The sequence below is a fragment of the Callithrix jacchus genome, chromosome 10 (assembly GCF_049354715.1).
Source record: "Callithrix jacchus isolate 240 chromosome 10, calJac240_pri, whole genome shotgun sequence".
Lineage (NCBI taxonomy): Eukaryota > Metazoa > Chordata > Mammalia > Primates > Cebidae > Callithrix > Callithrix jacchus.
Window position 1 is genome coordinate 112,692,320 of NC_133511.1, and position 24,038 is coordinate 112,716,357.

Genomic DNA, 24,038 nt, shown 5'->3' on the forward strand with positions numbered 1-24,038 from the left:
AGGTCTATCATTTCCTTTTGCATTTAAACAATATCTTTAGTCACTGAGTTTTAAGATGGCCCTCATGACTTGGAGATAATGTCAAGGAAAACAATTAAAAAAAAAAAAAAGACAGCCCTCACTCCTTCTCCAATGGCAGTCCAGAGAAGATCCTATGGGACAGGATGGGCAAAGTAAGGGAAATAACTAATTGCATGTATCCCTGCTTTTAAGCAAACTAATTTTATGAAAATATCTGCTTTCCAGACCTTTAGAAATGTTTGTTTTTGGAACATTTATTTTAGACAGCCGCATTTCCTGAGTAATTGTGACTTCATTAACGACAAGACAATGTGAAGACTAAGAGAATAGTTCTGAAAGCCAGGCACAGAAACACCTATGGCAGAAGACGAGGGTGGGAAATGGGTGATGATGAACATTTCAGTCAGAAAAATGCTGAAAGAGCATTTCTGGATAGATATTATCCAATATACAAAGGGCCTGGTCGTTATTTTAACACTTTTTTCTAACGACAGGGTCTTGCTCTGTCATACCAGCTGAAGTGTGGTGGCACAATCATAGCTCACCGCAGCCTCAACTTCCCGGGCTCAAGTAACCCTCCCACCACAACCTCTTGAGTAGCTGGGACTACAGGTATGCACCACCACACACCTGGCTAATTATTCTATTTTTTGTAGAGAGGAGGTCTCACTATGTTGCATAGGCTGGTCTCTAACTCTTGAGGTCAAGTGACCCTCTTGCCTCGGCCTCCCAAAGTGCTGGGATTACAGGTATGAGCCACCATACCTGGCCTATTTTTACACTTTTATTCCTGAGGTTTTCAACACTATTAGAAGACTTTTGGTATAAACCTCTTCAATTTTAAAGATGGAATGTGTTGGCCAAATGTGTTTTCTTGAAATGCATCTATTCTGGTTTTTTTTTTTAAATATCTTCTTCTTTCTTCCTTTTCCTTACTGGGCAATCTCACACAGCTTGTGAAATGCATCTATTCTGAACAGCAAGCACTGTCTCTTTTTAATGTTAAATATGTAGTAAAGCCAAAATTAAATTGAAGGTTTAATTTCATTTGGGAACAGACACTGAACACACAGGCCTGATGATCCTGATTTCATAGTTGCCACGCCGCTGTTTGATCTGGGCAAACAGCACAGGCTGTTCAGCTCTTACCTCCTTGATAACGCGGTCAAAGGAAGATGAGACTTCTTTCTGTACATTTCCAGGTCCTAACTCCTAGAAATAAAAATCAAAGAAAACAGAGATCTTGATTTTTTTTTTTTTCTTTTTTAGAGATGGGGTTTTACCATGTTGGTCAAGCTGGTCTTGAACCCCTGACCTCGTGCTGGGATTATAGGCGTGAGCCACCGCACCACCGGCTGATGGTTTTTATTTTTATTTCTTTTGAGATAGGGTCTCACTTGGTCACTCAGGCTGAGTGCAGTTATATGATCATAGCTCACTGCAGACTCAACCTCCTGTGCTCAAGTGATCCTCCCACCTCAGCCTCCCAAGCAGCTGAGACTATAGATGTGTGCCACCAGGCCCAGATAATCTTTGATTTTCCGTAGAGAAGGGGTTTTAGTATGTTGTCCAGGCTGGTCTCAAACTGTTGGATGCAAGCAATCCTCCCACTTTGGCCTCCGAAAGTGCTGGGATTACAGGCGTAAGCCACCATGCCCAGCCATTTTGATGGTTTCAAACAGAACTATCCAAACTGGTGGCCACCCCTTATGACAACACTCACTGAGATAAATGGGAGACTGACTGCTTGGCTTTTCTCCTAAACAGGCCCCAAAAGCAATAATAACTTGCAAGGGAAAAGCCCTCATGCTTTGAAATCAGCTCCAACATACCTCACCCTTGTCACTCTCCTGGTAATGCTATAAAAGAAAAGGAAAAAGATGATTACCGTTATTATAGCGTCATATGAGAGAAGACACAAAATGAAAACTCTACTGACAGAAAGTAAATTAGCTGAAGCTTTTTTTGTTTTGTTTTCTGCAAATCTTCAGTTAACTTCTACTCATTAATCAATTGGAAATACAGATCTCCAAGATAAACCTGTTTCTAAGTTTAAAGTACTGGTCAGCTGAAAGAAAAGCAAATGCTCATGAAAACTCTTCTTTGAAAGGAGAAAAGGGGACAGGTGCAGTGGCTCATGCCTGTAACCCCAGCACTTTAGGAGGTCGAGGTGGACAGATCACCAGATCACCTGAGGTCGGGAGTTCGAGACTACCCTGGCCAACATGGTGAAACTCCGTCTCTACTAAAAATACAAAAATTAGCAAGGCATTGTGACCAATGCTTGTAATCCCATATCTTAGAGAGGCTGGGGCAGGAGAGTCGCTTGAACCCAGGAGGCAGAGGTTGCAGTGAGCCACGATCACACCATGGCACTCCAGCCTGGGCAACAGAACAAGACTCCATTAAAAAAAAAAAAAAAAAGAAAAAGAGTTAAGGCTGGGCGCAGTGGCTCTCATGCCTGTAATCCCAGGACTTTGGGAGGCTTTGGAAGGCTGATGCAGGTGGATCATTTTAAGTCAGGAGTTCAAAACCAGACTAACCCACGTGGCGAAACCCCACCTCTACTGAAAACACAAAAATTAGCTGGGTATGGTAGCAGGCACCTGTAATCCCAGCTACTCGGGAAGCTGAGGCAGGAGAATCACTTGAACCCAGGAGGTGAAGGCTGCAGTGAGCTGAGATCACACTACTGTACTCCAGCCTGGGCAACAGAGCAAGATTCCAGAAAAAAAGAAAAGGGGCTGGGCGTGGTGCCTAATGCCTGTAATCCCAGCACTTTGGAAAGCTGAAGAGGGAGGACAGCTTGAACTCAGGAATTCAAGACCAGAATGGGCAACATAGCAAGACTCTGTCTCTAAATAAATAAACTTAAATAAATATATTTTTTAAATTTTTTATTTTGAGATGGAGTACACTGGCAAAATCTCAGCTCACTGCAACCTCCACCTCCTGGGTTCAAGCAATTCTCCTGCGTCAGCCTCCCAAGTAGCTGGGACTACAATCACCTGCCACCACACCCAGCTAATTTTCTTTTTTTAGTAGAGATGGGGGTTTTGCCATGTTGGCCACAATGGTCTTGATCTTTTGACCTTGTGATCTGCCTGCCTCAGCCTCCCAAAGTGCTGGGATTACAGGCATGAGCCACTGCGCCTAGCCTCAGAAATAATTAAAAAATAAGAACAATAAAAACAAAAACAAAAAAGAAAATTCAAGAACTTTATTAAACATACAGTTTTAACAGAAAATTAGTAAAAATATAGCCCAGGGTTCCTACTTTTCTCATGGAAAAGGCACAACCAATACCAAATTAGGGCGAGACTCTTTTCTTCACTGCATAAAAGGACAGAGAATTGGTGCTAAGTCTGAATAGCTGAAACTGCCTTACTTTTTATTTTGTATCTGACCGTTTCTAAAACAGGCAAGAAAGGGTTTTTTTTATTTCCCCTCTTCTAGAGAAGAGACCAGTTGAGAGCTCCTTCTTGTATAACTACCAGTTTTATTGTTTTATTTTTTAATCTCAGTTTTATTATTTCTAGCCATACCAGATTTAAAAAATAGACCACATTTTCTCTTATAAAAAGAATTGTGTTTCAGAAAATCATGGGCAAGAGAGTATATGTCAAGATTAAGAAAAGTATTGTATTTTGACCAAATTCCAGGTCCTTGGCTAGAATTAATTCTTTTTTTTTGAGACGGAGTTTTGCTCTTGTTACACAGGCTGGAGTGCAATGGCGCGATCTCGGCTCATTGTAACTCCGCCTCCTGGGTTCAGGCAATTCTCCTGCCTCAGCCTCCTGAGTAGCTGGGATTACAGGCATGCGCCACCATGCCCAGCTAATTTTTTGTATTTTTAGTAGAGACAGGGTTTCACCATGTTGACCAGGATTGTCTCGATCTCTTGACCTTGTGATCCATCCGCCTCGGCTTCCCAAAGTGCTGGGATTACAGGCTTGAGCCACCGCGCCCGGCCTGGATAGAATTAATTCTAATAGTTTCAGGTCTCTAAAAATTTTCACTCATTTCTATACTTTGTTTTTTACTCCATTGATAGTTATCTAACCTGTCTTCTACATTTCCCTAATTTCATTTTAATTCTTGTTCAGATATACAAAATTATTTATTGTAAAGGTTAATAATGTTTTCAGCTCTGCATACATCTTTCTTCTTGACTGCACAAGCAGCTCTGGATGCTAAAGCAGCCTGTAGTACCAACTCTGTCGTATTTCACTGGACTACATTTGGAGCATATTTAGGATACCTGGTTACCTCAAGTTTGTCTTACTTTACAGTTATATAAAGTAACTTAGCCTCAAGTAGTACTTTCGCTTTTTCTCTAAGTCTATACATAAACCTCTGGCTAGATGACAACTGCCTTTCCGTATGTAAATTTCATTTCACTGAGTCAAGAGTGTGGCTGGAAAAGAAAGACCAGTAATCAATCCACCAAAGACATGGGCCCACTAAGACTCAAACACTCTTGACTCATGGACTGCCTGAAATGGTGCTTCCAGATTCAGTCCACAGGACTGACAACAGTAAGTATATTAAAAATAACAGGCTGGGACCAGGTGGCTCACGCCTATAACCCCAGCACTTTGGGAGGCCTAGGCGGGTGGATCACCTGAGGTTGGGAGGTCGAGACCAGCCTGACCAACATGGAAAAACCCCATCTCTACTAAAAATACAAAATTAGCTAGAGGTGGTGGTGTATGCCTGTGATCCCAGCTACTCAGTGGGCTGAGGCAGGAGAATCACTTGAACCCAGGAGGCAGAGGTTGTGGTGAGCAGAGATCTCACCATTGTGCTCCAGCCTGGGCAACAAGGCAAGAGCAAAACTCTATCTCAAAAAACAAAAACAAAAACAAAAACAAAAAAGAATAGCAAAATGATTGAAGGGTTAATCAGACTGCATGTGAGGAACTGGCTGAAAAACTTCTTTAATTCCAACTTCCTTAATTCAGATCAATGAAGGATAAAGAAATATATATAAAATCCAAGCCAAACAGGTCATGAAATTGTTTTAACAAAATCATTATTTGCTCATCACATGTTAAAACATTACAATTGGCCGGGTGCAGTGGCTCAAGCCTGTAATTAATTCCAGCATTTTCCGAGGCTGAGGTGGGTGGATCACGAGGTCAGGATATAGAGACCATCCTGGCTAACACGGTGAAACCCTGTCTCTACTAAAAATACAAAAAATTATCCAGGTGTGGTGGCACATGCCTTTAATCTCAGATACTCAGAAGGTTGAGGTAGGAGAATTGCTTGAACCCAGGAGGCAGAGGTTGTAATGAGCCAAGATTGTGTCACTGCACTCTAGCCTGGGCGACAGAGCGAGACTCTGTCTCAAACAAACAAACGAGAAAACAAACAAAACCATATCCTTAGTACCAGTAGGAAACAGAACAGACCAGAAAACCCGTGAGTTTTATACTGTCAATCACACTCATGCTGCAGAACCTTCCCTTCAATTATTCTAAATGGTACAGACTTCTTATTTCGTAACACCTTTATAAAACACCAGAATTGCCCTTTATAAACTGTCCTTTATTTATAAAGGGCAATTCTGTCTGTAGAAGTAGTTTCTAAATATTAAGACTTCCTTCAGTTTAACCTACATAGAAATAGATGCAAACGAGAAAGCCATACAATCGAAATTACATTACAAGCTTTGGCATTACAAGTAAAAAACAGGCCAACCACGGTGGCTCAGGCCTGTAATCCCAGCACTTTGGGAGGCTGCGGCAGGTGGATCACGAGGTCAAGAGTTCAAGACCAGTGTGGCCAACATAGGAAAACGCTGTCTGTATTAAAAATACAAAATATTCGCCGGTCATGGTAGCAAGCGTCTATAATCCCAGCTACTCAGGAGGCTGAGGCAGGAGAAGCTCTTGAACCCAGGAGGCAGAGGGCACAGTGAGCCAGGATTGCACCACTGCACTCCAGCCTGGGCAACAGAGCAAGAGACTCCATCTCAAACAAAAAAAATAATGTAACTTTGATAATTTAAAAACATTTCGATTTCCAGCTCTTGGGAACTTGGAAAATAAAAACATTTTATAAAACATCTCAAGCATACAGAAAAATTTAGAATTGGCTGGGCACGGTGGCTCAAGCCTGTAATCCCAGCACTTTGGGAGGCTGAGGCAGGTGAATCACGAGGTCAAGAGATCGAGACCATCCTGGTCAACATGGTGAAACCCCGTCTCTACTGAAAATACAAAAAATTAGCTGGGCATGGTGGCACGTGCCTGTAATCCCAGCTACTCAGGAGGCTGAGGCAGGAGAATTGCTTGAACCCAGGAGGCGGAGGTTGCGATGAGCCGAGATCGCGCCATTGCACTCCAGCCTGGGTAACAAGAGCGAAACTCTGTCTCAAAAAAAAAAAAAAAAAAAAGAAAAATTAAGAATTTACCTATACATCCACCACCAATGCTAAATAGATGTTAACATTTTGGCCTTTTTTTGCTTAAGATCTCCCACCTTCTTCCTTTTCTTTTTTTTTTTTTTTGAGACAGAGTCTCATCTCACTCTGTTGCCCAGGCTGGAGTGCAGGGCACAATCTCGGCTCATTGTAACCTCCATCTCCTGGGATCAAGCCATTCTCATGCCTCAGTCTCTTGGGTAGCTGGGATTACAGGCATGCACCACTACACCTGGCTAATTTCTCTACTTTTACTAGAGATGGGATTTTGTCGCGTTGCCCAGGCTGTCCTCAAACTCCTGGCCTCAAATGATCCACTAGCATTGGCCTCCCATACTGCTGGGATATATATATTTTTTGAAACAAGGTCTCACTACGTTGCCCAAGGTGGTCTTGAACTCCTGGGCTCAAGCCATCCTCTCATGTTGGTCATCTCTCAATGTACTGGGATTACAGGGGTGAGCCACTATGCCTGGCCTTGCAGTCTTAATAAGTACCACAGACAAAGCTGAAGTTTCACCTCTCATCCCTCCCTTTTCCCACAAGTAACCTACCATGCCTCCATGTACAATTTGGTGAGGCTTTTTTAAAAACTATAAACATCCATTTAATATAATGCACAGAATAGTGTGCAAAACACAAATGTACAATGTAAGTAATAATTAAAAGGCCAACATCCATGTAGTCATGATCTAGGTCAAGGAAAATCTTTTTTTCCCCTAGACAAAATCTCACTCTGTCACCCAGGCTGGAGTGCAATGGGGCAATCCCAGCTCACCACAGCCTCGACCTATGGGGCTCAAGTGATTTTTTCCCCTCTGCTTCCTGAGTAGCAGGAACCACAGGAATGTAATACCACACCTAGCTAGTGTTTCGGTTTTTTAAAATTTTTGTAGAGGAGGTCTCACTACGTTGCCCAGGCTGGTCTCAAACTCCTGGCTCAAGCAGCCCTCCAGCCTCAGCCTCCGAGACTGCTGAGATGACAGACATGAGCCACCAGGTCCAGCCAAGGAAAATCATTGTCATTATCCCAGACATGTGGTTCCTCCTCTCCAACTCCCCATAAATAACCACTACCCTGAATTTTATGTTTACTCTGTTATATTCTGTTTTTTATTTTGGGGATGGAGTTTCGTTCTTGTCACCAAGGCTGGAGTACAATGGCACCATCTCCGCTCACTGCAACCTCCAACTCCCGGGTTCAAATGATTCTCCTGCCCCAGACTCCCAAGGAGCTGGGATTACAGGAATGTGCAACCACATCTGGCTAATTTTTTTGTATTATTAATAGAGATGGGGTTTCACCATGTTGGCCAGGCTGGTCTTGAACTCCTGACCTCAGGTGATCCACCTGCCTCAGCCTCCCAAAGTGCTGAGATTACAGGAGTGAGCCACCACACCTGGCCTATTATATTCTTTTGTAAAAAATACAAGTTTTTAATAAAAAATATGTTACCAGGGTAACACAAGAAATAGGAAAATAACTTCGAAAAAAAAATGTATGTTTTAGTCAGCTTCCTTTTTCCTTCAAAGAAACAGAGCTGTATAGGTGATCAAATAAGTGCATGTATTTAATTTCCGCTCCAAATGACTGAGTCAGAAGAGGAAGGTATGTAGATCGAAATAAAATACTTCATTTTAAAGGAATTCCCCTTGCTTCCCAGGAAAGAAGAAAAGATATTTCAAGAAAATGTTTTCCAAGAGGAAGAAAGGACAGGGTTATAAATGTATCTTTTAAACTGCTCTTGATATGTACAGAACTAACTGTGCATTAATAGGTAAGCAAAATCTATGGGAAGATTGACTGAATTTTCCTCTTACCTGTAAGACTTTACCGTGGACCACAGTTCCAAGGACTCCCGAACACAGTCTTGGAGTTAAGCCTGTGAACAACCCACGTCTCCCATCGATACTGGCAATGTGCTGAGCTAAGAACACAAGTCAGAGATGGAGTCAAGTTCTAGTCAAGAGAAATGGATGTACTACAATTTCAAATAAGCTCTCTATATATTTTCTTTCGGTAACAACTCTGCCTATCACAGTCCTCAATATCATCCAACCCAAATAAATAAAACACACTTACCGTAACAAAAGAGACCAGGAAGCTGACACACTTGCCGCCCAAAAATATTTCGTCCTATTGTTGGAGGAAGAGGCTCATATCCCACCTTTAAAAACAATGGAACATATCAATATTAAGCAATATTTCCAGAAATGTCTTGCTTGCAGGGTCTCAAATAAAGAACAAAATTTGGGTTATAATTTTTAAACACAAGTAAAAATGCAGCCCCTGTTTTCCAAGGCAATGATGAAGGATCATTCTTGGAGGTTTTTCTTCTGTTGGTAATCCTGAGTTCAATAAACTTCAAGTTTTGTTTTGGTTCAAATTCTATGAAGTAAATCATATAGCTGAGATAGGTTAATATTGAACTGAAAATAAAAGAAGGGAACTTTTGTGTTAGGAAAGCTACAGTTTACTAAGGGGGCGGAAAAATACTTTCTAAATAAAATCTAAGGCATATTTTATATTTGAACGAAAAGAGGAGACATCCGCTACGACAGCATCAACTGCATATTTGGCTACCTACACAGAACACTCAAATGGCAAATGCAGATATAGCTGGATAATTCACTTAGCAAAGAATTATAAGATAACTTCATGTTAGAAGAACAGGCTGACAGTGGCTCATGCCTGTAATCCTTGCACTCTGGGAGGCCGAGGCAGGTGGATCACCCGAGGTCACGAGTTCAAGACCAGCCTGGCCAACATGGTGAAACTCTGTCTCTACTGAAAATACAAAAATTAGCTGGGTGTGGCAGCAGGTGCTGTAATCTCAGCTACTCGGGAGGCTGAGGCAGGAGAATCACTTGAACCCCAGAGGCAGGGTGCAGCGAGCCAAGATTGCACCATTGCACTCCAGCCCAGGCCAACAGCAGTGAGACTCCATCTCAAAACAAAACAAAAACAAAACAAAAGAAAGGCTATCATTAACAGCTAATGAAAGTCATTTTACACAGTTAATGATTACCATGGTCTTTGTACAATATACTCAGTATTTTTAATACTACAGATACTTGAGAGAATATACACTGTAGGACAGAGTTTTGATGACAGTTCTGACTCTTAACCTGTCCTATTAAATAGCTCCTGGCCTGGCGTGGTAGCTCATGCATGTAATCCCAGCACTTTGGGAGGCCAAGGTGGGTGGATCACCTGAGGACAGGAGTTCGAGACCGGCCTGGCAAACACAGTGAAACTCCATCTCTACTAAAAATACAAAAATTAGCTGGGTGTGATGGCAGGCACCTGGTAATCCCAGCTACTCAGGAGGCTGAGGCAGGAGAATTGCTTAAACCTGGGAGGCAGAGGTTGCAGCGAGGAGACATTGTGCCATTGCACTCCAGACAAGAGTGAAACTCTGTATCAAAAACAAACAAATAAATAAATAACTCCTGTCTGAGTTCCCTGTAAGTGCTACCAAGTAACTAGTTTTATTTTTATTTATTTACTGACTTACTTTTTAGAAACTGAGATTCCAAAAAACTCTCTTTTTTGGCTCACTGTAACCTCTGCCTGCTGGGTTCAAGTGATTCTTGTGCCTCAGCCTCCCAAGTAGCTGGGATTACAGGTGTCCACCACCACACCCAGCTGATTTTTGTATTTTCAGTAGAGATGGGGTTTCGCCATGTTGGCCTGGCTGGTCTTGAACTCCTGACCTCAGGTGATCCGCCTGCCTCAGGCACCCAAAGTGTTAGGATTACAGGCATGAGCCACCATGCCTGGCCCAAGTAGCTGTTTTTAAAACTATTTGGGAATTTCACCAAAACTCCTAAGCTACTTGGCAATACACAGAAGTTATGAAATCAGAATTAAGAATATTGAAAAGTTTTTGAGGCAAGAGTTCTGAACATCACTAGAAAACCCCATCTCCCAGAGAAGTATTGAGCAGTGGATTCTAACTAGATAAACTGAAACATGCTGTCATCTCAGATACTACCTAGTTCAAATTTGCCAATTCTGTTTTAGATGTCACCGTATATTCTAATCAGTCTTTGTTTTAGGTGCAAATAATTTATTTACAATAGCCTTTAACATGTGAAATCTGAACTCACAGGGGTCTAAGCAAGAAATAATTAGGATTCCCAACAACTCAAGAGTAAGAAATGTGGCCCTCTCTAGCGTCTTGCCTATGTTTTACAGAAAAGTAGACGGTGAGGACAGGGGTTCTAAAAACTGTTCTGTTCCTAGGCACAGTGCAGGAGGTAATTATGTCAACTGTCAATAAACTATTTTAAAAAATGGGCTGGGCGCGGTGGCTCAAGCCTGTAATCCCAGCACTTTGGGAGGCCGAGGCAGGTGGATCACGAGGTCAAGAGATGGAGACCATCCTGGTCAACATGGTGAAACCCCGTCTCTACTAAAAATACAAAAAATTAGCTGGGCACGGTGGCGCGTGCCTGTAATCCCAGCTACTCAGGAGGCCGAGGCAGGAGAATTGCCTGAACCCAGGAGGCGGAGGTTGCGGGTGAGCCGAGATCGCGCCATTGCACTCCAGCCTGGGTAACAAGAGCGAAACTCCGTCAAAAAAAAAAAAAAAAAAAAAAAAAAATGACCTGCCCATTACAGGGCTATTCAGGAAAGGAACTGGAAACACTATCACCTGGCTTACCTGCATGTGAATATATAATACCATGTAAGAATTATTTGACAGGTTAGAAACTAACCCCCATGTTCAAACTCGCTAAAACTCAGCGTAACTAATTTCCAGCTCTGACAAATGTGATTTTCATTGTCAGGAGCCACATGGGGTGCTGCTGGAAAGCGCTCAATGCATCCTTCCGAAATCTGACAGCGCAATCCCTTCATTAACACTTCTGAATGAGCGCCTTGTGTTTCTCTGGTTATCTGGTGCGAAAACCTCGGAACAGAGGAGCAGTAATAACTGTAGCATAAAAATTTTAAAAAAGGAATAAAAAATAAAATGTTGATTCCCACCTAACTTCACATTTGTCTTCAACTGAACATTTCATGTCTTGCGTCTGAGATTTTGGGGGGAGGAGTGGTGAATGTCAATTTCAGAGGGGCCAGAGGAAGGGTTCAGAAGATCTCGGTGGCGACCAGCCAGGATCCACCTCAGGGAAGAAGAACCAAAGTTCAGAGGATCCGCCGGGCAAGACAGAGCACAGCATAGTGGCGGTTGGCTAAAGGGAGGAGTGGGCCTCAGCGCGAGGCGGGGAGGCAAGAGTTCGGCGAGGCCCCCGAGCAAGGCCGCGGGACTGAGGAAGCTGTCCCTGTGGGGAGGGAAAGGGCAGCGGAGGAGGAGCAGCATCCCGGGAGAATGAAGGGCCCGTAAGGCTGAGGCCGATCCTCAGGAGCCCTGAGCAGCGGCGACCGAACGGGGCGCCTGGCGGGGAAGGGAGCGGCGACGCCTCATACCTGGATTAGCACTTTCACGTACATGAGCGGCTGGGACAGGATGGTGAGACCGGAGCCTAGGAGCACCTGACTGGCCGCGTCCGCCATGATGGCACCCGCGGACGGACAGACAGACGGAGCCACCAAGCAACCCGGTGAGCCGGTCCTGGGTCACGTGCCAGGGCCGCCGGTTTCACTGGCCCGCCCACGGCGAGCGCGCACGCACGCACCGGCGCGCGCCTCCCTGCCCAGTTCCCGCCCTCCACCCTGCCCCGAGAAACGGCAGGCGCTCGCGATGGGGAGCTGGGGTCGGGGCGGGGCTTATGGGACGGAGGCGCATGCGTTTTGCCGGGGGCTCGTTCTCCAGAAATGACGGTTTCTCTTGCACATGCGCTGACCCCAAGGGTCCGGAAACAGAATGGGAGTGGCAGTGCGGGAGGGTGACCCTGACGGCAAAGGCAAGGTCAGAGGACTGAAAAGAATTGAAAACGATTCTTCGTTATGCTTCATCTCTGCACTTGCCCTTTGGGCATCATCAACATAGGGTTCAAAAGATATTCAGCATCAGAGCCCTAACAGTCTAGTGGCTGATAGCGAATCATGAATCCGCTAGCGAGTTGCTCTTCATTCATTTATTTGTTTAATTAATGTTGTCTTCTCAGAAATATCTTCTCTGAGCATTCTAAAATTCTAAAATTACCTTCCCCTTCCTCTTTTTTTTTTTTTTTTTGGAGACAGAGTCTTGCTCTGCCACCCAGGCTGGAGTGTAGTGGTGTTGATCTCGGCTCACCGCAACCTCCACCTCCCAGGTTCAAGCGATTCTCCTGCCTCGGCCTCTCGAGTAGCTGGTATTACAGACGTGCGCCACCACCCCCAATTAATTTTTGTATGTTTAGTAGAGATGGGGTTTCACCATGTTGGCCAGGCTGATCTTGAACTCCTGACCTTGTGATATGCCCACCTTTGCCTCCCAAAGTGCTGGGATTACAGGCTTGAGCCACCACACCCAGCCAGCTCCCCCTTATTTTCTCCCATATTGACCTGCTCCATAGCATTATCGCTGAAATTATGTCTCCTCCACTGGAATGGAAGCTCCATGAGTTCAGGAACCATGACAGCTTTTGTTCACGGTTGAGTTTTCAATGGCCAGCACATACGAGGTGCTCAATAAATATTGCACAAGGAAATAAATAATTCAGTGCTTTCCAGTCTACAGGCTATCAGAGGCAAAAATGAAAAGGGCATTTTCCCTGCTCCTTTAGCCCCAGCTCACATGTTCTTTTTAATTATTTATTTTATTAACTATTATTATTTTCAGATGGAGTTTCGTTCTGTCACCAGGCTGGAGTGCAGTGGTACAATCTTGGCTCACTGCAACCTGACTCCCAGGTTCAAGCAATTCTCCTGCCTCAGGCTCCTGAATAGCTGGGATTACAGGCGCATGCCACCATGCCCAGCTAATTTTTATATTTTTAGTTATAGACAGGGTTTCACCATGTTGGCCAGGATGGTCTCGATCCCCTGACCTCATGATCTGCCTACCTCAGCCTCCCAAAGTGCTGGGATTACAGGCATGAGCCACTGTGCCTGGTCCCAGCTCCAGCATTCTATCAAACATTTGGTGAATCAGAGCGTGGAGCAGAGTGAAGTACTACTGGGAAAAGACTTGGATTTGCATGCTGACTTTTCCACTGCATTTGTCTGTCATTTTAACCTCGTTGACTTCCAGTTTTTGTATCTAAATCTAACACTACTTACTATGTACCTCTCAGGGTTATTATGAGCATTAAGTGAAAATGTACATAGGAAAGGTTTTTTTTTTAAAAACTATATTGGCCAGGCGCAGTGGATCACCTGAGGTCAGGAATTCAAGACCAGCCTGACCAACAGGATGAAACCCTGTCTCTACTAAAAATACAAAAATTAGCTGGGCATGGTGGTGGGTGTCTGTAATAGCAACTTCTTGGGAGGCTGAGGCAGGACAATTGCTTGAACCTGGGAGGTGGAGGTTGCAGTGAGCCAAGATCGTGCCACAACTCCAGCCTGGGTGACAGAACAAGACTTCATCTCAAAAATAAATAAGTAAAACCAGCATTTGTATTTTTTTTTGTATCTGTATTTTTATCTGGGATTACAGGACCCTGCCACCATGCCTGGCTAATTTTTTGTATTTTTAGTAGAAGTAGTGTTTTGCCACGTTGGCCAGGCTGGTCTCGAACTCCTGACTGCAGGTGATCCACTTGCTTCAGCCTCCCAAAGTGCTGGTATTACAGGTGTGAGCCACTGCGTCTGGCCCAGACGCTGGTTTTAATTAATATTGTCCTATATTCAGCACAGTGCCAGGTGATATTAGGAGTCAATTCATACAGCAGAAGGCACATGGGTTTTGAGGCCCAGTGGACCTGGTCCAAACTCCACCTCTGCCAGTTATTAACTGTGTGTCCTGAGGCAGAGCACATTACCACTTTGAACCTTAGACAAATATGTGTAATGTATACTTCACAATGTTCCTGTCAGGAAATAACATGCCTACCCAAGCCAGCACACACACACACACACACACACACACACACACAAAATATCAAATGATAGCCTTAAAATTATAAGAAACAGCTAGGCATGGTGGCTCACACCTGTAATCCCAGCATTTTGGGAGGCCGAGGCGGGCGGATCACCCGAGGTCGGAGTTCAAGACCAGCCTGACCAACAGGAGAAACCCCATCTCTACTAAAAATACAAAAATTAGCTGGGCGTGGTGGTACATGCCTGTAATCCCAGCTACTCAGAGGCTGAGGCAGGAGAATCGCTTGAACCTGGGAGGTGGAGGTTGCAGTAAGCCAAGATCATGCCATTGCACTCCAGCTTGGGCAACAAGACTAAAACTCCATCTCAAAAAAAAAAAAAGTTATAAGAAACAAGTTGCCTATAACTGAATCTAGAAACATAAAGCTGAGCCAGAGAGACTATTTAGCAAGGGGATTTTTTTTTTCTGAGATGGAGTCTTGCTCTGTCACCCAGGCTGGAGTGTAGTGGTGCAATCTTGGCTCACTGCAACCTCTGCCTCCTGGGTTCAAGCAATTCTTCTGCCTTAGCCTTTCGAGTGGCTGGGACTACAGGCACATGCCACCACACCTAGCTAATTTTTTTTGTATTTTTAGTAGAGACAGGGTTTTACCATATTGGCCAGGCTGGTCTTGAATTCCTGACCTCATGATCCGCCCACCTCAGCCTCCCAAAATGCTGGGATTACAGGCATGAGCCACTGCGCCCAGCCTGATTTTTTTTTTAGATTCAAGGTATGCATTTCCAACCAGACTACTATTTAAGTGATGTGTTCGTCTCAGGCTTTACATCAGAAGGCACAGAATCAATCACATGGTTAAGGCAGCGTCCAGTTGCCCCATTATATAGTCACTACTTTTTCCCTTCCAACTAATAAGCAGTCTGAGTGGAGACACTTTAAAACCATGCAAATATCTTGCTCCTAAATTCCTCCTAATTTTTGCATGCATAGGTACTTCTCGCCTGATCCATTTTACTACAGTAATTGCAAACTAATGAATTCCCAATTGCAGCACTCCTTCTACATTCACTACTGACAACAGCTTCACTCTTCCTAAACAGGAGCCCTCTTCCTCTCTCTGTCATTGATAGGAACTCAGGATTCCTAATTTTTCCAATGGGTTATAATTTATTAATGTCCTTAATCATTTTGGTGCCTAATATCCCAGACTTGGCCAGTGGGAGCTCCTTCAAGTTGGTTCCTTTATCCCATGACATGCCTCCAGTACTTTACTTTTTGACATAACACAATGTTTCAGGCTCCTCATCTCATATCTTCATTGCCTCAATGAACCCTGATTCCTTTTAGTGAGGAATGTATTAGAGACCAAGTTCTCAGTACAAAATGTACTGATTGCTGAAGGGGTATATTTGATTTTAGGCCTTTTTAGCAGACAAAGCTGAATACACATACACACATTACCTACATATATGAATATGCATATACACATGCACATATATACTTGTGTATACATACATGTGTATGTTCAGACATATACCTGTTTTAGAAATCATGAGTTCTGGCCAGGTGCGGTGGCTCACGCCTACAATCCCTGCACTTTGGGAGGCTGAAGCGGGTAGATCATCTAAGGTCAGGAGTTTTAGACCAGCCTGGACAACCTGATGAATCCCCATCTCTACTAAAAATACCGAAAAAAAAAAAAAAAAAAAAAAAAAAAAACCCAAAAAAGTTGGCCCAGCATAGTGGCAGGCACCTGTAATCCCAGCTACTTGGGAGACTGAGGCAGGATACTCACTTGAACCTGGGAGGCAGAGGTAGCAGTGAGCCGAGATTATGCCACTGCATTTCAGCCTGGGCAACAAGAGGGAAACTCCATCTCAAAAAAAAAAAAGAAAGAAAGATATAATGAGTTCTTGGGTTTTAGCAACATCAACACATTTATTCATTTGTTCAAGCATATAATACATCTAAAATAGTTTCAGAATTGATTTGCCAATGCTATTACATAAACAAACCTACCAAAGAGAGTTCAGAATTTGTTTGCAGTTATCTTCCTACCCCTGCTTCACGGGAACCTTGCTTCTGAACCACTCCCGATGAATATAGCTGTTTGCTGGGAGGAAGGTGGCAGCAGAGAGGGAGCACGGGACTGGAAATGGAGGCATGCAATAGCCATGGAGGGGGAAAGGTGCAGGAACCTCAGTTTCAGAAGCAGAAGGTAAGTTTCCAAGGCTGGAGAAGATACTGTGTGCTGGCCCAGGTCCACTGGATGGCATGTTTTCCTGCAGCCATCTTGGCAGCCTGTATATAGTAGAGAAGACAGATGGCTGGGACGGCTGGCTGATCCAAAGTTGGGGAACTACCAGGTGGATGTGGCAGAAGGACAGAGGATGAGGACACTGGGGTGCTGGCAAGAGAGTGGTTGATGTCATGAACCCTGGAGTCTGGGCAGAATCGGGGAAGAAATGAAGCCAAGAGAAGAGGAATGACTGGACCTGTGAAGGGGTTTATTCATGTGATTTCTGGTCACTAAATCCAATAATCTAGAAATAGGCAGTTCAGGGGGCTATGAAGAGAGATGGCTTGTATCAAAATTGGTTAGTGACAGATGAGAGGAACTGTACTCAGAGCAACCAAAGAGATCGTGTTTCCCCAAAGACTAGAGATTGAGGGAGATAAGACCTCGCTGGTACAGGCTAGAGAGGGAAACTGTTTAAAGCACATTATTGCAATGTATGATCAATAGCTAAGAGTAGTGTTCAAATGAAGGGAACTTAGAGATCATTTCACCTGGACAGGCACTTTTTTTTTTTTTTTTTTTTTTGAGACAGTCACGCTGTAGCCCAGGCTGGAGTGAAGTGGTGTGATCTCAGGTCACTGCAGTCTCTACCTCCTGGGTTCAAGCAATTCTCCTGTCTCAGCCTCCCAAGTAGCTGGGACTACAGGCATCTGCCACCACGCCCAGCTAATTTTTTTGTATTTTTAGTAGAGACAGGATTTCACCATGTTGGCCAGGATGGTCCCAATCTCCTGACCTTGTGATCCACCCACCTCTGCCTTCCAAAGTGCTGGGATTGCAGGTGTAAGCTATCGCACTTGGCCCAGCACTTCACTTTTAAGGTCAGGAAGTAAAAGTCCTGACCTTACTTAAGGACTAAGTAAGGTTGCCTAAGAGTTGTTAAGCAACTGCCCCATGCCTCCCTGACCCCAGCCTGTGTGGGATTCAAACTCAGGTGTTCTAAATCCCATGTTGGTGGCTCTTTAACCCACTACAATGTTCTGAAACTACCAAATGTCTGACTGGTTTGTTTTGCCTACTAGCCTTTGTTCTCCATCCAGATTTTAAGCACAGGGGCAGGAGTGAAATCCTATGCATCAGCGCATTCTCCATAGTTCCTAAGTCAGTCACTGCTCAATGCATCTTTTTTTTTTTTTTAAGACAGAGTCTCACACTCTGTCACCCAGGCTGGAATACAGTGGTATGATCTCAGCTCACTGCAACCTCTGCCTCCTGAGCTAAAGCAATCCTCCCACCCCACCTCCAGGGTAGGTGGGACTACAGGCATGTGCCACCATACCCAGCTAATTTATGTGTTTTTGTTGTTGTTGTTTTTGAGTTGGAGTTTCGCTCTTGTTACCCAGGCTGGAGTGCAATGGCGCAATCTCGGCTCACCACAATCTCCGCCTCCTGGGTTCAGGCAATTCTCCTGCCTCAACCTCCTGAGTAGCTGGGATTACAGGCATGCGCCACCATGCCCAGCTAATTTTTTGTATTTTTAGTAGAGACGGGGTTTTACCACGTTGACCAGGATGGTCTTGATCTCTTGACCTTGTGATCCACCCACCTCGGCCTCCCAAAGTGCTGGGATTACAGGCGTGAGCCACCACGCCCGGCGTATTTTTTTGTTGTTGTTAGAGACAGCGTTTTACCACATTGCCCAGGCTGGTCTCATATTCCTGGGCTCAAGGGATCTACCTGCCTCAGCCCCCCAAAGTGCTGGGATTACAGGCATGAGCCACCATCCTGGCCTATCTCAGTTTCAAGAGGTGTTGTCAGCTCTCCAAAAACAGACAGATATGCTGCCACCAGATGGTGATAGGACCTTCATTAGGTCCTGTGGTCCAAAGAGTAAGGCTTCTTAAGAAACCGTATTCACAGGCCTGGCGGCTCACTGCAACCTCCGCCTCCGGGGTTCAAGCTATTCTCCTGCCTCAGCCTCCCGAGTAGCTGGGATTACAGGCACATGCCATCATGTCCCGCTAATTTTTGTATTTTTAGTAGAGACGGGTTTTGCCATGTAGGGCAGGCTGGTTTTGAACTCCTGGCCACCCAAAGGCGTGAGCCACCGCACCTGGCTGAATTTCTGAACAACTTTCCAACAAGGTTTGCTTTTGAGATTTGTCTTTTAAGGATATCATTTTAGGGATAATAAGTGAAGTTTTGGCTGCTTTCTGGAACTTAAAATGCTGATTAATAGTTTTAGGAAGTAAGGTGTGGCATTGAAGAAGGCCATTTGCAAACTGCCTATGTAAAGAGCATGGGCTGACATTCCCCTTAAAAAGACTCACACATTAGCTGAGCATGGTGGTGCGTGCCTGTAGTCCCAGCTACTCAGGAGGCTGAGGCAGGAGAATTGCCTGAACCCAGGAGGAGGAGGTTGCGGTGAGCCAAGATTGCGCCATTGCACTCCAGCCTGAGTAAGAAGAGCGAAACTCCGTCTCAAAAAAAAAAAAAAAAAAAAAAAAAAAAGACCACACATTGAGGGCAGCTGCATCTAGAAACTCTCTGTACTCTTTGCTCATTTCTCTGTAAATCTAAAACTGTTCTAAAATACTTTTAAAATACTCAAACAGTAGGATTGCAATAAAATGTGTGTTGTCATGTGGTTCTAATGACTAGTAATCCAGGTGGCTGAAAGTTTAAAAGTGATAATGAAAAATGTGCTAGAAAACTTTCAATCCCATGTGATAGAAAACCTGGCATGAGCTGGAGTGACCCTCCTCTAAATGACTCCAATGTGTTTACATGACAGGCTGTAGCTGGCAGACTATGCTTGGTGCTCAGGAGGGACTATTGGAAAGAAAAGGTGGATAGAAAATATCTGTTCACATAAAATTATGCAGTTAACCAATCAAAGGAAACAACTGGTTAGAGAGAAAGAATTTTTTTTTTTTTGCTCACCTTCAACTGTCTTGATAGAGTTATAGAGAGAAAGAATTTTAATCAGCAGCGGTTAAAAAGTTTACAAAACCTTGAACATAAGATATGCAACATTAAATTCTGGGTAATACATGCATTGTTATTTTCATGTGGGAATACCTCATTCTGAGCAAACCTGACATATAGCAGTCAGACTGACCATTCACCACTGGAAAGCTTTGACACAAGACTTTTTTTTTATATAGCACTTCCCCAAAATGTGTTTAACACAGAGTTTGATTTTTAAAAATTGATTTGCACATAATTTTAGAGAGAATATCTATTGGTTAAAATTAGGAATATCTGTGCTGCCACGAGGTGTGCCATGAGAGCACACTTCAGTTCCTGATAAAGCATTTTTACACATCATAATGAAATTTCATTTTATGAAAAAACAGTTGAATTCATGAGGTATGCATCTTGATCACAACACAGAGTGTAAGTACAAAGTGTAAGGTCAGTGCATGAGTACACAACACAGTACACCACTATGAAATGCAGTTCCCAATCACACATCCCCCCCATTACAAAATGTGTCTAATCTCCAACACCCCGAGAAGTGCTTGTGTGGCACAGCCCAGGCTCACCAATGGGTATGTGTATATGTGCAAGGATGGGTATGCCGCCGTGGCCACACAGCCTCTCTTTGTAGCATCTCCTCCTTGGCCAGTTTGGCTTCACACCTGGAGCTGGCTCCTGGCTGGAGTTTATGGTTCTCTTTGGAAAGCATGATACTGCAAAGCCGGGCTTCTTATTCTGTGCAAATAAGATTTTTTTAAAAAGTTGAATTCACTTTATTTCGCCATTTCTAAAGATGTAGTTAGGTTTGGGATTGGCTTTACAAGGAGTTGGTGAGAAGCATTTGCATTTCTTTTTTGTTGTTGTTGTTTTTTTAGTTGTTTTCTTTTTTTGAGGCATTTGCATTTCTTCCCCAAATATCAAAGTAGTTGACACTCCTACAGAACAGAGGTGAACTGAGCATTTGTCCTGATCCTCAGCCAAATCACAGTCAACATGAGCAACATTTTTTTTTTTTTTTTTTTGAGATGGAGTCTTGCTCTGTCACCCAGACTGGAGCACAATGGTGCAATCTTAGCTCACTGCAATCTCTGCCTCCCGGGTTCAAGCAATTCTCCTGCCTCAGCCTTCTGAGTAGCTGGGACTACAGGCATGTGCCACCATGCCTGGCTATTTTACTTTTTTGTATTTTTAGTAGAGACGGGGTTTCACCATATTGCCCAGGCTGCCCTCAAACTGCTGACATCAAGTGATACTCCAGCCTCAGCCTCCCAAAGTGCTGGAATTACAGGCATGAGCCACCACGCCCGGCCAACATGGGCAATATTTTAATTGCCCCAAGAAGCAGAAAGACTGCATTTTATAAGCTGTCAAGAAACATTGCTCAAAGGAAAAGAAAAATGGTCTATGAAGGTGGCAGATTGCCTCATTTTCTTCAATTCCGTTTATCTGACACGTTATAGAAGTTAAATACCCACATCTCTGTTACACAAATATCACACCGGAAAGAAAATATGAGGCAGGAGAATCTTGAGCCCAGCAGGTGGAGGCTGCAGTGAGCCAAAATTGTGCCACTGCACTCTAGCCTAGCGATAGAGCAAGTCTCCGTCTCAAAAAAAAAAAAAAAAGAAAAAATTAAGAAAATGAAGTAGAGATAAAGGTTTGGATGACATTCATCCACTACACTGTATTTAATTGAATTCATGGTTATATGTTACAACCTAATTAGTATGTTGCAGTTCCAGGATATGGTTTTTGCTACTCATAGGCTTCCGGCAATGAATGCTAAGTGAAGAAAGAGGACAAACTCATTATTTATTAGTCTGTCAGGACTGAAATTCTTTAATTTGACTTTATTTAAGCCCATCTTTTCACTGCTCTTCACTTTCTGTTATACTGTGGTGACTGGACTATCAGTCTTGTCACTCCTAGAGCATCTTGTCTTCATGTCTTTTAAGGGCCCTGCCCATCGTAAACAGTAGCTGACACTGATAGGTAAATGAGAGCATCAGTGCAAGAATTCCCAAGTAACAGACTTGGAAAGACAGCAGGGACTCAGTCCATTGGGAGAACCATCCATTCTTTATCTAGTAAACCTAACTTAATCCACTGATTCTCAACTTGGGTTTCACCCAGACACGTGAATAAAACCATCCTGTAAACATACTCTGGGCTATTAGAAACAACAGCTTACTAGCTGTTTCTCCACCTCTTTTTTCCTCCCTTTCAGGAAAGAACATGTGAGTGCAAATGAGCATGACAAATGTTATTATATGGATAAGTATGAATTAATTCAAACTTATTCTTTTTATTTTTCATATTTATTTATTTTTGAGACAGAGTCTCATTCTGTTGCCCAGGGTAAAGTGCAGTGGCACAATCTCAGCTCACTGCAACCTCTGCCTCCTGGGTTCAAGCAATTCTCCTGCCTCAGCCTCCCAAGTAGCTGGGATTACAAGTGTGCACCATCACACCCAGCCAATTTTTACATTTTTAGTCTAGATGGGGTTTGGCCATGTTGACCAGGCTGGTCTCAAGCTCCACTCACCTCAGCCTCCCAAAGTGCTGGGATTACAGGTATGAGCCACCAAGCCTGGCCCAGACTTACTAAGTTTTTTTTTTTTTTTTGAGATGGAGTTTTGCTCTTGTTGCTCAGGATGGAATGCAATGCTGTAATCTCGGCTCACCACAACATTCGTCTCCTGGGTATAAGCAATTCTCCTGCCTCAGCCTCCCAAGTAGCTGGGACTACAGCCCTGTGCCACCACGCCTGGCTAGTAAAGACAGGTTCTCCATGTTGGCCAGGCTAGTCTCAAGCTCCTGACCTCAAATGATGCACCCACCTTGGCTTCTCAAAGTGCTGGGATTACAGGCATGAGCCACTGTGCCTGGCCTAAAACTTAGTCTTTTAAAAAAGCAAGTATTTCACAAATCTTGGTACTGAATGGTCAGTGATAACTATAGCCTGAGGGTGCAAAATGCCTTAGATGTTCACCTGAGCAGAATAAATCTGAGAAGTAAAATGGACTGTGGATCACCACCCCTCCAAATCACATAATACATTTGAGAACTAATTAAAATTAATAGCTGGCAAATAAGTATATACAGTATACTAGGGAAAGTACCTGCATTTTCTCTTTATTCTTAGGCAGAATCAGGGTGGTCATTGATGGGTCCAGGGGGGCGTCTTTGTCTCTTCTACTGAAATTTGTCTAAAATAAATGAACATATCTTCAGTAAATTCTCTACTTGAACAAGTATGATTATAATGAATATGCATTATTTGCTTCTTATTTATATATGTTAATTCATTATGACACTCTCACACAAGAAGGTGGGCAAAACATAATTCAAAGAAGTAAAAATGATTCAAAGGGGGAAAAGTGACTAATTTACAAAGTGCCTATGATATGCCAGGTGCTTTGCATTTTCACACAAATTCATCCACCTTAGGATGCAGATATTATCGTCTCAATATTTCAGATGCAAAACTTAGTTTCAGGGTCGTCAGATGACTCACAGAATATTAAACAGTGAGGCAAGACAGACTTCAAAATTTGTGCTCTTGTCATCAGCTGTGCTCTGTGGAGATTCCCCAGTATCATACAGTGAGACCTTATTAATAGCATTGTTAACCTGTCTCACTCTGTCACCTAAGCTGGAGTGCAATGGCAAAATCTCAGCTCATTGCAACCTCTGCCTCCTGGGTTCAAGAATTCTTGTGACTCAACTTCCTGAGTAGCTGGGACTACATGCATGCATCACCACACCCAGCTAATTTTTGTATTTTTAGTAGAGATGGGGTTTCACCATGTTGGCCAGGCTGGTCTCCTGGCCTCATGTGATCCACCCACCTTGTCCTCCCAAAGTGTTGGAATTACAGGTGTGAGCCACTGTGCCTGACCAAACTTATTCTTTTAAAAAAGCAAATAATTGGCTGGGTGCGGTGGCTCATGCCTGTAATCCCAGCACTTTGGGAGGCTGAGGTGGGAGGATCACCTGAGGTCAGGAGTTCCAGACCAGCCTGGCCAACATGGAGAAACCCTGTCTTTACTAAAAATACAAAATTAGCTGGGTGTGGTGGTGCATGCCTCTAATCCCAGCTACTCAGGAGGCTGAGGCAGGAGAATTGATTGAACCCTGGAGGCAGAGGTTGCAGTGAGCCGAGATCACGCCATTGTACTCCAGCCTGTGCAACAAGAGTGCAACTGTCTAAAGGAACCCAGCAAATAATTCACAAACCTTGGCACTGAATGGTCAGTGGTAGCACTACATGTGAAGCACACCTCACAATCCAGGGCAACACTCGATGTGTTGTTAACCTCCTAAGGCTGAGAACAGGTGCCTCATTCCCTGTTACTTTCTTACGTGACATGTTGCCATGGCATTTCAAAATAATGGCTCCCTAAAAAACGTTCATTGAAATGAA

At 43.7% G+C, this 24,038-nt stretch overlaps 2 protein-coding genes across 23 annotated transcripts in view; both read right to left on the reverse strand.

The window, feature by feature from the left end:
* MTCH2 (mitochondrial carrier 2) overlaps positions 1-11,995 on the reverse strand; it is a 28,683-nt gene extending 16,688 nt beyond the window's left edge. For 2 of the 6 annotated variants that reach the window (XM_035262679.3, XM_002755240.7), the window contains exons 1-5: positions 11,889-11,995; positions 8,535-8,619; positions 8,273-8,379; positions 1,854-1,880; positions 1,171-1,233 (exon numbers count right to left, since the gene is read on the reverse strand). In XM_035262679.3, coding sequence (XP_035118570.1) covers positions 1,171-1,233; positions 1,854-1,880; positions 8,273-8,379; positions 8,535-8,619; positions 11,889-11,975 — 369 coding nt within the window. In that variant the 5' untranslated portion in view covers positions 11,976-11,995. Of the gene's footprint in view, positions 1-1,170; positions 1,234-1,853; positions 1,881-8,272; positions 8,380-8,534; positions 8,620-11,888 lie in introns of those variants that run through there. The other 4 variants (XM_017978122.4, XM_078341048.1, XM_017978121.4 and 1 more) reach the window with 4 other exon arrangements.
* A 4,196-nt stretch (positions 11,996-16,191) lies between these two features.
* The window catches only part of AGBL2 (AGBL carboxypeptidase 2), a 61,140-nt gene continuing 53,293 nt past the window's right edge, over positions 16,192-24,038 (reverse strand). For 14 of the 17 annotated variants that reach the window (XM_035262690.3, XM_035262693.3, XM_078341001.1 and 11 more), the window contains 3 exons: positions 22,735-22,821; positions 20,179-20,347; positions 16,310-16,692 (listed from right to left, as the gene is read on the reverse strand). In XM_035262690.3, coding sequence (XP_035118581.3) covers positions 16,457-16,692; positions 20,179-20,347; positions 22,735-22,821 — 492 coding nt within the window. In that variant the 3' untranslated portion in view covers positions 16,310-16,456. Of the gene's footprint in view, positions 16,268-16,309; positions 16,693-19,543; positions 20,348-22,734; positions 22,822-24,038 lie in introns of those variants that run through there. The other 3 variants (XM_078341008.1, XM_035262695.3, XM_078340999.1) reach the window with 2 other exon arrangements.